This window comes from Vanacampus margaritifer, chromosome 11, assembly GCF_051991255.1.
Source record: "Vanacampus margaritifer isolate UIUO_Vmar chromosome 11, RoL_Vmar_1.0, whole genome shotgun sequence".
Taxonomy (NCBI): Eukaryota; Metazoa; Chordata; class Actinopteri; order Syngnathiformes; family Syngnathidae; genus Vanacampus; species Vanacampus margaritifer.
The window spans coordinates 10,564,923-10,578,508 of NC_135442.1; the positions used below are offsets into that span (position 1 = coordinate 10,564,923).

At 40.5% G+C, this 13,586-nt stretch overlaps 1 protein-coding gene across 6 annotated transcripts in view; it reads left to right on the forward strand.

Annotated features, from left to right (window-relative positions):
• igf2bp2a (insulin-like growth factor 2 mRNA binding protein 2a) overlaps positions 1–13,586 on the forward strand; it is a 54,698-nt gene that overhangs the window by 13,938 nt on the left and 27,174 nt on the right. Inside the window, exon 1 of one of the 6 annotated variants that reach the window (XM_077579269.1) lies at positions 2,471–2,578. The exons of 4 other annotated variants lie outside the window; for them this stretch is intronic. Coding sequence is in view for 1 of the 2 variants with exons in the window: in XM_077579267.1 (XP_077435393.1) it covers positions 9,272–9,303 (32 nt within the window). In the remaining variant the exon portion in view is untranslated. Of the gene's footprint in view, positions 1–2,470; positions 2,579–9,172; positions 9,304–13,586 lie in introns of those variants that run through there. One more of the 6 variants, XM_077579267.1, reaches the window with a different exon arrangement.

The following is a 13,586-nucleotide window of genomic DNA, read 5'->3' on the forward strand; positions in this document are numbered from 1 at the left end:
CTGTTCTTTCAATCTAATGTGCATGATTGATTATGTAGGAATATGGAGCCAGGTGCCAGAGAGTAGAAGTAATAGTAGTAGTAGGGATCATTGAATTTAGCATGCATGTGTTTGGAATGTGGGAAGAAGCCGGAGTACCCAGAGAAAACCGCTAGCGATATTTGAACTGAGCACCTCAGAACTGTGTCAGACCACTAACTATGCCTTAATCAACAATACATTCAACAAAATGCTTAGAATTCTCATTAATCAACCAATTAATCAGCAGTATGCCCACCCTGACTCGTATGTACTGTACGTTGAAGAGCAAATAAACTCCTGTGTCCAGAATGACATCAAATAAAAGAATACAGTCAAGGTCACGAGCACAGAGTGAATGCAAACATTTGTAAAAACCTGTTATGTTGTGGCACTTTACTGAGATAGCCCCAGGGGGGTGCAGAATACATTATTTTTTATTTCTCCAAGTCGCCTACGCTGAGGGATTCCCGCGGGTGCTTGAGGTGGATCGCTATCACGTTCCCGTAGTTTTTTTTTTTTTTTTAACCCTATGATGCGTCACAGCACAGTGGACGTTGCTAGGTAACGGGTCATTTGATTCACACAGTGTGTGTATGGCGTGCATCGCGGAATTCCCTATATTTCCCGAGACACACACTTTGCCCTGAAATGTAGGTGAAGCGCTCGCACCAAAACACGCACGTCCAGTGAGTCAGTAAATATTTGATGGCGAAGCAGCCATGCATATCTTCTTGTAGTCCCACAATTTTAACCGTGGGGTATTTTCATTGATGGCAAAGCTACCGTTCACCTCCCTGCCTTCTCCAGGGAATGTCACACCCTCTTTCCACTGCAGCATTTGCCTCCTCCTCCTCCTCTTCTTCTTCTTCTTCCTCACATGTGCACATTTTGTGTCAGTATCACCTTATTCCTACGCCCATGAGCCTTTGCGGGTATTATGGGCGCGACTTTATGAACCAGCGTTTTGTTTGCATTGTAACTTGATGTGTAGCTTTTTTCTATAACAATTACAGATTTAAACAATGTGTGGGAACGCTAGTTGTTGCTGCTTATAAGAGAAAACATCTTCTTCTTTTTTTGAGAGCGAGAGAACTCACTATTGTTCATTCGTTCATTCGGTAATTTTACCGATTCAACATGTCAGAGAGAGAGAGAGAGAGAGAGAGAGAGAGAGAGAGAGAGAGAGAGAGAGAGAGAGAGAGAGAGAGAGAGAGAGAGAGAGAGAGAGAGAGAGAGAGAGAGAGAGAGAGAGAGAGAGAGAGAGAGAGAGAGAGAGAGAGAGAGAGAGAGAGAGAGAGGAGAGAGAGAGAGAGAGAGAGAGAGAGAGAGAGAGAGAGAGAGAGAGAGATGAGAGGAGAGAGAGAGAGAGAGAGAGAGAGCTTAGTATTGTTCATTCAGTAATTTTGCCGATTCAACATGTCATCATTATTGCTCTCCTCTCTCTTTTTTTAATACTGAGCGAGATAGAGAGAGAGAGAGAGAGAATTTCAATCCCGCTTCCTGTAGCTAATTAAGGACGCTCAAAAACAAACAAATTTTTTTATTAATTACGCTGACATTGTAGAATGCAGCGCCTGTTCCCAGCATTAGCAGTATTAGCGGCTAGTGGCTAGCATCTAGCTGCTAAGCAAGTGTCCCATATAGGCCGGCAAGAGCCGTCAAATTTCTTTTCAAAGGCGGTTTAATGGGCCAACATGACTCTGGCGTTCTTTCAAGCTGTCAGCCCGACACAGTTGCAGACACATTTTCAACAAACCAGCCTTACTCAAATGTGCTGTTTTAGCTGGCAAAAAACGCTACTGTGGTTTTGACGTCACTTCGTCTCATAGCCCAGAAATCTCACTTACTAATGTTTCAGAGAAGAAAATGCACTTTGCTGCTGCGCGCAGTTTAAATGTAGTAAAGAAAAAAAGTGATGATGATCTAAAAATGAAAACCAATAGGCCGTTGATTTTTAAGTGAAACGTGTTATTTTCTTCTGTGTATTCATAATTGTAAAAAATAAATACAATTTTCTGAATACTCGATTATTCGACAGCCCTAGTAACAAATGGCTCGCCGCCCCTTCCGTGTTTCTACATCAGCGCCCTGAGGAATAAGCTGGCTAATGCCCCGCCCCCCTCCAGCTGCCTTCCAACAATGTCACCGCTTCCTGGCACAGCGTGGCAGCGCTGAATGAGGCCAGCTGTGCATGAGTGGGTGTAAATAGTGTACGACTGTATGCTATGTACTGTAAGCCGAATGTGAGCTTCCCCTATCGCATGGTGTAACAGAGACAGGCGCTTTATTCTTAGCAGCTTACTCCTCATTGGCCTTCCTTAACAGCGGTACACATCCTGCGTCTGTGCATGTGTGTGCGTGTCGTAATGTCTTCATGCCGCTGTCGCCGTTCCCCGAGCGGGAGGGCAGCACTTTATCTTAGATGGATAATTGCTGTGGTTTTTTTTTTTCTTTTTTCTTTTGGGCAAGAAGTGTGAGAAGTGATTCCTGGCGGCACGGTTGTTTTGATGTCGCAGCATATCGTATGAATCAGCTTGAAAAGAACACCGTTGTGTCGGTAAGCGTGGGCGCCGCGCGACAAGAGATACTCCTGTTTTAACGCACGTTGCTCGTCGTTCTCTTAATAGCCGCAGATGCGTGAGCCAAGTGAGGAATTTCCTAACCTGTCTTTTTGTTTTCCCCTACTCTCCAACTAGAAAGTCACCAATGACATCATGGGGAATACCTGCTGCATAGAATGTCAGTGCTGACACAATTTCCTGCAGACTAAACACATCTTTAGTGGCATTTTTTTTATGTCTCATAAATGGTAGGGTACGAACCACTTAGGTAGGCGACATCTGTCTGACTTGCTCTTTCCTTTCTAAATTGCAAGTCTACTTGCAAATGCAGAACACAATGGCCGTTCGTACGCCATACGCTGTAAAACAAAAAACAAAAACAACAACCTCCTAACCCCCTAAAGGCACAAAATAGAACTATATTTTCAAATAAGTAAGTATTTTTATATTGTCTCTCTTTATCGCAATTTTTCCCCGACTGCAGTTGGGTCTGCAATGATTCACCTGAGATAATTAGGGATTCACAACTCAATTTAATAAGCTTCTTGTTGAAAAACAAATTTAGCACACTTCCAGCAACATATTCAAAGAGATACAGATTTTATAACCAGTTTAATAAAGTTTCACTGATGCTCAATATGCGCAATCTTGCTCTTTGAGTTGCCACGTGCAAATCCTCAAATACACGCTTGGCTGTCTTTGAGCATATTCTCCCACACAAAATGCCTTTTCGCTCATAGTGAATGTCGTTCCTCACCCTGGATAACGATAATAAAATGAACTAATTCACTGCCATTGACGGCTATAGACGTCCAAAATTCATTTGAACTATTTCTATTAGTTTAACATTTTTTTCCCACTTTTGTTAACAAGAGTATGAAAACCTAGCATTTTTTTAATTGTGTTTTTAGAAAAGATATAAAATCGTGAGTTAACTAGTGAAGTCATGCGACAAATTTTAATCGCCTGACGCCCCTAATTTTTAATAATCTTTTTTTTTTAAGAAGAAGAAAAGATTATTAAAAATTAGGGGTATCAGGTGATTAAAATTTGTAATTTTAATTAATCGGATGACTTCACTAGTTAACTCACGATTAATAACAAATTTGACATCAGTTCTAAATGTGCAATACAATTTTTCTTCTAGGTTTTCATACTCTTGTTAACAAAAGTGGGGGGAAAATGTTAAACTAATAGAAATAGTTCAAATTAATTTTTGACGTCTATAGGCGTCAATGGCAGTGAATGAGTTAATTATTAATAATAATTAGACTTAGTTTTCCTACATCTCTTCATCATTTTCGGTTATTATGCTTCGAAAATGATGTAAATTTGTTGGAACATTTTATGTAGACTTTGACTCTTCAAGCTGTGACCACAAAGTCAGTTGTTGCAGTCATAGAACACGTTTTCAGGTCAGACCATTTATTTTGACTGACTGCTTGGTGGTGGTGGTGGGGGGGCACCAACAAAACAAAACAAAAAACTTTGACCTGAGAATGATGATGAAAGCAAGCCAGCCTGTAAATGCTCGCAGATTTGTTTGTTGTGATGTTTAGGAGTTTTTCAAGCCCATGCGGGGCGACAAATAGAACAATTAGATGCAAGTTTGTTTATTTCTGATGCTAGTGTGCAGGTGCGCGTAAATAAATGCTGAAACACCTCAGCCGTACCAAGCACCTATTTGACTGTACGATACCGGCATAGATGCTTGTTTAAAAAAAACAAGAGCTTTATAAAATAAAAACACCTTCACAAAGATGATAATATAAAAAAAAATCTTCGCGATTCACACCTGTCGCTGCCCACTTGACACCGACGCACATTTATACACACTCCCAAGCAATGTCCAGTCCGCTTCCTGCTAAAACCCCCCCGCCTCATTTTAAAGAGAAGGATTTGGAGCCATTTTAGCCAGCGGATTAAAGTCTGGCAGAGATAATGCCACTTGAGCCACTTTTGAGTCACGTGACACAACACGGCCCAGCGTTTTGGGGAGGCGCAATGATGATGTCCTTCGTTTATTGAAGGTTTTTAAATGAGGATTTAAAAAAAAATAAAAATTGGTATAATACATTTATATATTTTTTTAAACGTTGATGTGGCCTAGTGTTAATTTTAGTGCTACCTTACTATTTACATTGCATAATTTACATACTCCTTCTTAATGTTCTATTATATATATATATATATATATATATATTAGGGATGTGCCCAAAAAATCGATTCTCATAAGAATCGCGGTTCTCATTTAATACGATTAAGAATCTATTTTAAATGTCCCAAAAATACTGTCTTGCCTTTGTCTGTGTGTGCCTTTCTTTGGACCGCTGTTCATGCTGTACCCGGTTTGGCCACTGAGGGGCAGTGTGGTTCCACGCAGTATAATACGCTGTTAAGTTGTAGCCACATTAGAGAGTAGAAGGAAAAAGTACCGATCAAGCTATTCCAATAAAAAATTCTTTTGAGTGATAAAAGTGCCGCGGGTAGCGCGCTAATTAGCATTAGCGAGTCTGACTGGAGTAGATCATTACAATTCCTTGCACATCTATAGATTGAAGCAAAAATCATTGTCAATCAAAAATCGATTCTGAATCGAATTGCAGGCCCAAAAATCTGAATCGAATCAAATCGTGAGACATTCAAAGATTCCCACCCCTATTATCTATTGCTGAGATTCAATGTGTGTGTGTGTGTGTGTGGGGGGGGGGGATCTTACTTTAGCTTACCTCAAGTGAATTTCAGCAGAGGTGGTGACAAGTGGATAAAATAATACATGTGTAGTGATAACTTATGCATGGAAAATCGTCAATGTTTAACTACAAGACTGAATCATTTGGCAAGTATGCCCTCACTTTTGGCTCACAGGTTGCCTGTCTCTCTACATACCAAAAACAACAAATAGTTGTATTAATAGTTGCATTACAGTACTCATCATCCATTTTCTCTATTACTTATGCCAGTGACTCTCAAAAGGGTGGGATAATGACTATTAGTGGTAAACAAGCGCCCTCTAGTGGTATGCAAAATAATCACTGCCTCAAGTGCCCTGTTCATTTGTATTTAACTTTGCCGTTCAAAGTATTTGCATTTAATCTTTAACAACTGTTTGTTTTTAACCATGCATTTAGCTACATTTGTATTGAACCGTTATGTGCAATACATTTGAATGGAATCATTATTTATAGTCATTTGTTTTCTTTTATTTGATTGGCTCCAGCTTAGCCGCTCCCCTGGAGAGGATTTGTGGTAGAGAAAATGGATGAATGGATATTTAAGCCCAGTGTGAATGTTTGAACTCTACGTTACAGTGCCTTACACTAAGATTAAATGTACATGTTAGGGATAAAACATTTGTCTCATTTTTTTTAGAATGTGGTAGCCGAGTATGATTTTTTTTTCTAAAAAGTCTAAAAAGTTTGAGAGCCACTGACTTATCCAGTTTAGAGTCACAGCAGGGGTTGGATCCTCTTCCAGCTGACTGGGCGAAAGGCTCACTACAACCTGGTCTAATCGCCGATCAGGACGATTAGAAACAACACCTTTAATTGGTCACAGCTGCAGTACCATTTAACTTACTTGCTCCAAAAAACGTATTAATATGTTTTATTTTAAATGTTTTAAGTAGACGTATTTATAAGCATACACAAGGCTTTGACACAGCCTCTCAAATGCAAAGAATGGTTGAAGAAATGGTAGTTATTACACAAGCGGCCAGCAGGTGGCAGCAGAGCAAAAGAGATCAACTAGGGCCATGTTGAAAAAAAAAAGTTCTAAACAGATTTGTGAATAATGATTTTTTTCCCCCCTCATGAAAGAAGAGACTCTAATCTTTCTTTTGGTAGGTTCCATGTTTTTATAGCAATAGAACACAATATTCTGTGGGCCTTGCAAAATCAGAATCCAGTAAAGCAGCCAAGAGTGAAGGGGGTTGCTTTAGTGAAAATGGTTAATAACTTCAATACATCTTTTTTTTTTTTTTTTTTTTTTTACAGTTGGGCACCACGCTGGTGTAGCTGTTAGCATGTCTGGCTCACATTTGTGAGGTTGGAGTTGTACATCGCGCCTCCTTTCTTTTTGTGTGAAATTTACATGTAAGCCGGTTTTCTTGCGGTACTCCGACCTTCTCCTACATTCCAAAAACATTCTTGTTCGGCTCAGTGAACACTCGATATTGTCCATAGGTTTGAATGTGAGTGTGAATGATTGCTAGTGTACACGTGCCCTGTGCCAAAAGCTGTGAACGTCTTTTAGCTCCACACTACAATATATTCCCATCACCTCAGATTATGAAGTGAAAAGTAATCATTGCACGTGGCCTATTGAGAAATTGAACAAGAGGGGGCAGTCTGCTGCAAATGCCCCTTAAATCCGCTTGTAATCCCTGTCATCGCTTGGGAGCAATCAATTATTGAGCCGTCCTTGTCGTCCGCATTCCTCTGTGGGCCTCAAATTCCTGCTCGGTCCCTCACCAAAAACGGAAAAGCCATTCGGATTCAACGATCCGATGAAAATGTTGTGCGCAAATCCCGATTAAATGAACAGTTGATAAACGCCGTAACTGCTTGAGAGAATTCTGGCATTCACAGCAGAGTGATAGAAAGTGTCCATTAGGCAACGTGAAAGGTAAAATTCAAAGACGTATTTAGTCCAATGTGAGTCACTCACATTCTATTTGACTTACTAAAATGTATGGAATGCAATTAAGCACTGCATTTTCTACTTTCAGGTTTCAGGTTTTGGCCCGACTCTCGTCAATCTGGTTTGTTTTCTTGTGAGTCCTCTCGTACGCACGTGACGACCAAAAACTCTCACGGCGGACAAACAACACGTGTACCTTTTTATTGCTGATTCACGACCATCAGTCAATGTCAAGGTGGCCGTGAATTAAAGCGCGCCGGCCTTTATCATCATCCATCATTTGCAAAACAATGTTGTAGACTTGGAACATTCTGTTCATGTGATCATAACCATAACATGTTGCATTTCTTTTTAAATACGTCACACCCTGCAGGCACATCACTATTTGATGAAGTTATTTAAATTCTAGTTGACTGTTTGTCAGCAGGAGCAAACAGGATCAAACTGCCGCCATTATAAAAGTAACTGTACAAGGCGGTATTTTAAGTAATTTATTAATATTCTTAATAGTCATGCATGTTAAAGTGTAAAACATTAAAGGGAGACTCACATTTAGGTCACATATAGGTGTCAATATGAGTGTGAATTCTCATTGGCTTACCAACCTTTGAAACTGACAGCTACTTTTTGGGCACTCATTTTTGCAAAGGGCTCCCAGTTTGATACGCACTTCTGAAGAAGAAGAAAAAAATTCAACCAAACAAGTTATACGCTACTACTACTAATTGTAATTTGTAAGCCAAAATTACACTCACCCATTATAATGCCAGCCTGCCAGACACAGCTCAGGGCTAATTCCCAACAGTTCTCCATGTATGTAATCTGTACTCTCAAGACACTTCATTAAGGTACACATTTTTGGCTGTGCTGGATTAAAATAAATAAAAAATAAATAAATAAATACATCTAGTTGCCGGGCTCTTTTTTAAAATTATTTAAATCAATTTTTAAGTTTAAAATTCTAACAAAAAGTTCAGGGACCTCCTACCTAGGGTCATTAAAATATAAATATAAACTTATGAAGTAAATAGCAAAATTGAACAAGTAAATAGCTCCCCAATGTTAAGTAAATACAGTTTTCCAAAATTTCTAAAATATTTGAAATGTAAATTTTTTTACTTATCTTAGTTTTGATTTAAAACAAAAACAGAAGGTGCAGAGAGTTCCCAGGTTCAATAGCATCTTTTATAAAGTTACTGTAACTGAAGATTTCAATAAAGTGTTCTCTGAAATGAACACAGTGCCGATATTTGTCAAAACGCTGAATAATCGGTCAATCCCTATTAAATATTTGACAATACTGCAAAAGAGGAGGATTTTGTTTGTGTACTAGCGAAGCTTTGAAAATGTATTTCCTTAAAATTAAATGTTGAATTTCAACCTGTGTCAGTCCTGAAGGTGTCGTTTCGGAAGTATTTATTTATTTATTTATACACGAATTACGTGCATAGTACTACACACATACACAGTTTTAACTGTATTCTGCATTAAATGGGTGTACTGTAACTCGCCAACTTTCAGCTTTTATTTGTAAATTCAAGTATAGCCTATTCGGCATAAGCTAGCTGTCAATTCTAAATGCTAAATGCTATATTTTTCTGATCCCTCTCAAATTAAAGCTGAACTTCAATCACATGTGCTTTATTTAATTTACTGCAAAGCAATTCTGGAGTTATACAGGCAAAATACCTCTGGACCTAATTTGATGAATACACTTTTGCAGAGCTTGCTATATTCACACGCGCACACACACACAAAGTACACCGCCAGAGGTGAAGAGGAAGTTTGAAGCTTTACGTCATGTTGAGTGTGCGTGTGTGCGGTATTGATCCAGGTTAACCTGCACCTATGACAGGCAGGCACTTGGACAGGCTCAGCCCTCGGCCCTCGGCCCTCGGCCCTCCACCTCCACTATAATAGCTTATGGTGGGCAGATTAAAGGATGAGACCTGACCAACAAGCCGCACGCATAGACATAAAGCAGCGACGGGCCGCGAGGGGCAAACGGGCGGCGCCAGCCTCGGTCTACCCGTCGAGCGTCCCGCGGAATGAGAGGGGGACACTTTGCGTGCACGTGGGGGTAAGCGCACCGTGCGGTGGTGTTTTAGCGCGTGTGCTTGCATGTCAGGTCGCTTGCGTGCGACATTGGCCCGCCGGGCTTCTCAGCTGCACCTGCTGACTGCGCTTCGTGACGGACGCTCAAGTCAGTTTGTGGCGTGACGTTGCAGGCTAGGAGAGAGTTGCATGTGGTTGCTGTTCTGAGAAATCTTGGATCACTTAATTGTCCTTTACTAGGGCGGTGGGTGAGTTGGAGCCTATCCCACTAGTCTAAAAAAAAAAAAAAAACGGTATTCTGGTTAATATTGCGTTAGTGGAATATGAGCAAAATCCAGCAGGTTTTGTCAATATCAGAAGGCGGCCATTTTGCCACTTGAAAATGACATCATAGTTGGTCAGGTCTCAGCTAAGAACCAATCACAGCTCAGCTTCAGAAAACAGGTGAGCTGTGATTGGTCGTTGCCTGAACCCTGAGCAACTGTGATGTCATCTTCAGTCGACAGTAAGTGGCAAAATGGCCGCCCCCTGAGATGGATAAAAACGGCTGGATTTTGCTGCTTAACTACGACGGCGTATTATGGCTATGTATAAATATATAATTTGCGACTTAATAAAGCGGCAGATTTGCGAGAAAAACACTCGGAAATACACGTAGCGTAGCTATAGTCTGGTTAATGGGACACTGTTTATAAAATGAAAAGGCAGGATGGAGACGGATTCATTCTTAATTTAAACTTTACTCGTCATACGCGGCAGCTAGAGCGATAACACTTCCTGATTATTTATCAACTGACCAATCAGAAGCTAGCATAAATGAGGTAAATGCAAGTGAAAGACGGAGAACAGCAGATTCGACACATCAACTTAGAGACTTATACAAAAAAAATACCAAAATGTTCCGGAAACACAAATGTACAAGTAAATATAAATTTGAACAAATGAACCTGATGCTTGATCCTCACGGTTTGGACCTTCGCAAAGCGAGGCGTCATCGTCATTGGCCGTACCCAACGCTTCAAAAAGCAAACGCTTATCATCATATGGTTAATCTCTGCTAAAGCAATTACTATCCCATCATTTAAAAACCCGACCGAAAAGTATTGGCACAAACATTCGAGTAGTACGTTACGTGTATTTTAAATTCACAAATTTTCCACTTTATATAGTGGCAAATTTGCACGTTTTTTTCTCGGGATTTTGCCCTCGCCCTCTGTGTCATTGTCAAGAAATCTTTTAAGGTTGACTTCCCCTTTAATACACCAGTTTGATCAGTTTTTCTTTTTTTTCTGTATGTTGGGATGATACAAGTCTAATTCGCCAACTTTGATCATTTGACAAGCTGTGTTTTTAAATCCACTTGTTTCCTGGAATACAAGTGAAAAAAATGTAGAAGCTGTAGATGGTTGGATGTGTCATAATTGTCATAAAAAAATGATACCAAAATGGTCAATCAATCCATGCTCACTGGATTGGGATTTACTGAAATCTTGACTGGACTATCAGGTGAATTTTTTTGTAGCAGTTATCCAGTTCTGCGCCGTGGGTGCGCTGGAGCCAATTTTAGCTGACTTTGGGTGAAAAGGCAGAGAATTGATAATTCCCAATCTTGTCGGAAGTCAAAATGGCGGTCAACTCTCCACTCATTGAAAAGCATTGGACTTTCAATCATTGTCATTTGATTTGTGAGGATTATTTCGATTACAAAATGCGATGAAATGTCGTTTGACTATTATAACAATCTGCCTGTTTTTTATGCTAGCCACAGGCAAAAGCAATAAATTGTCAATACCCTGGATTGGTCGCCAGTCAATCACATACAGGATAGAGATATCCATTCGCACTCGCCCGTTCGAGTACGATATTAGATAAGATCAACTTCATTACTCCCACAATGGTGACTTTTGCTTGCAGCGACTTTGTACGTAATGTAAATAATAAATGCAATCAGGCAAGGTTTTGTATTACGAATAATGCGATGCAATCTGCTTTTTTTTTTTTTTGTGATGGATGAACGATTCAACCATGTCGAAATGATGGCGAATCACAGCATTGTTATTGTTTCCTTCAGGACTCGCCATTATGTTGCCGCAGGAGTCTTTTGCATAAGCACAGAGCTTTTTGTTCCGTTTTCCTACTTAATTGTCACGCGAACACCTCGAACCGCTTTGTTATTAACACCGTTTTAAATAGAACGCACGCAGGGTGCCGCATTTTGTCTCAATCGTACCGCCAGCCAACCCTCCGACTGTCACTCATTTTGCCTGAAAAGAAATGCAAATGTTTTGTGTTGCCCCGCGAGACCGCAGGCATTCCTAATTGATCAAACACACATGCTGAGACAAAAAAAAAAAAAAAAAAGTGAAGCGCTTCTTTTTAAACGTCGTTGTTGATTCTCTCAGCGTTTGACTGCCACCTGCTTGGGCGCCATCATTTGGCTTCGCAAAGCGGCGTAACGCACTTTCGCGTGCGGGCGGGGGTCGGTCTGGCGTACGACGCGCAACGCTACGAGCGCTCCCGGAGTCACAAGTAGAGCTAACTAAAGAGGCAGTCATGCTGCGGTCGTGACACAAGCTCGTCGCGTCAGTGACTGCAGGAAGAGGGGGAGGAGACAGATATGATATCAAACCCATAAACAAATCCAAATGCTGTTAAAAGAAGACACGCACGCGTGGAATACAATTTATTTACTTATTTATTTATTTATTTTTAAAGGAGTATGGTGGAGCATGTCTGCCTCACAGTTCTAAGGTTTGAATCTTGCTTCCATCCTACCTAATGTGGACATCAGAACCTGAACAACAGCCTAAAGTAGAAAAATTCCCGTGGAAATTTTGAATGGGACTGCTGACTCTTGTAAATGGGCTGAACAGTTTAAAATTGAAACGACTGGAATCGGTCAAGAAATGTAAAAGGAGGCGAATTTAACATGGAAAAGATAGGCGAGTTAGTCCGACTTCTCCTCACTTAAAAACTTGAAAATAAAGGTACTAAATGACACCTTAGCCAAATAAAAGTTAGTTTGTCTGAAAGAAGAGACTTGTCACTACAAAATGTGAGAATTTGATGTCTAGTGAGCAAAGATTGTGGCCATGGTGACGAGTTGAAGTGAAACTTTTGACTTTTGGAAATATATTTTTTGGTTTCCCGCCACTCAAAGCCTAATTGCTCCACAGAGTGTAATAGAAGGCTATTTCACTCACTGTCTTTGAACCCGCACAGGGGGGAGAGCTTTCATTCCTTAAAATAAATTTCGACACTGAGCTAAAGATGGGAAAAATTGCTACAAAATGAGCTAAAATTCATATCGGTCGGATAACGTATGCGCGCGCAGCGTGTCTTGGAAAAAGGTGCTTGATCTGTAATTTGTCCCCCCTTTCTCCATTCATTTCCTATGGGAGTTTTTTGGGAATTACGTCGCCATGGTAACTCGGAATTCCTAGAAAAGTAATGCCGCACCGAGTCAGATCGAGCCGCATCGTTTGATACCTCATTTGTCCCGGTGCGATCTACGGTACGGGCCGCATTTTTGCGGAAAAATCTGGGGATTTTTTAGGGTGGAGAGTAATATGTGCTGCTTTCAGCAGTCCCATAATTATTAATACCTCTATTTATATGAAATATGAGTGTAATATTGAATATGACCAAGCTACTGTATAGTCGTGTCAAGAATGTCCCTAACACACATTCGCATCTATTTTGGGGCATGCTGCACGCAGGAGCGTTCGACACACAGGCTGAATCACAGTGTTGTGGAATGTGCTGTTTTTATTTAAATATCAAGCGTAGCTTTCCACTGTTGTCTTTAATGAAATTCAGACAAGTCGGTTTGTGTTTGCTCTGGGACCTTATTTGTAGTGACGACATCGGAGAAGTGAAAGTCTTATCTTGCGGCATTGTGAAAAGTAACTCATTCTTTGTTATTTGGGTTTTTGCAATCAAAACACTGATAACGACAGTGTCAACTTGACATGAGTAATTGCAGCGTAGTGCGTTTCGCTTGTTGACATTTTTGTGTGAGCTTGTACGGCGAAGAGCGTCATCGGTGGGGTTGGGGTGGGCTGGGGGCTGGTTTGGGAGGGTCAATGTGCCTTGCTCAGACTGACTTTTCATACTATGTGTCTGTCTGTATCGACAGAATGATTATTATAGTGTGTGTGACTGTGAATGAACTAGGGGTGTGAATTGCCTTGTACCTGGCGATTCGATTCATATCACGATTCATGGGTCACGATTCGATACCGATTAATCCCGGTACGAATCTAAAAATTGATTATTGGGATTTTTTTAAATTTTTTTTACTCAAAT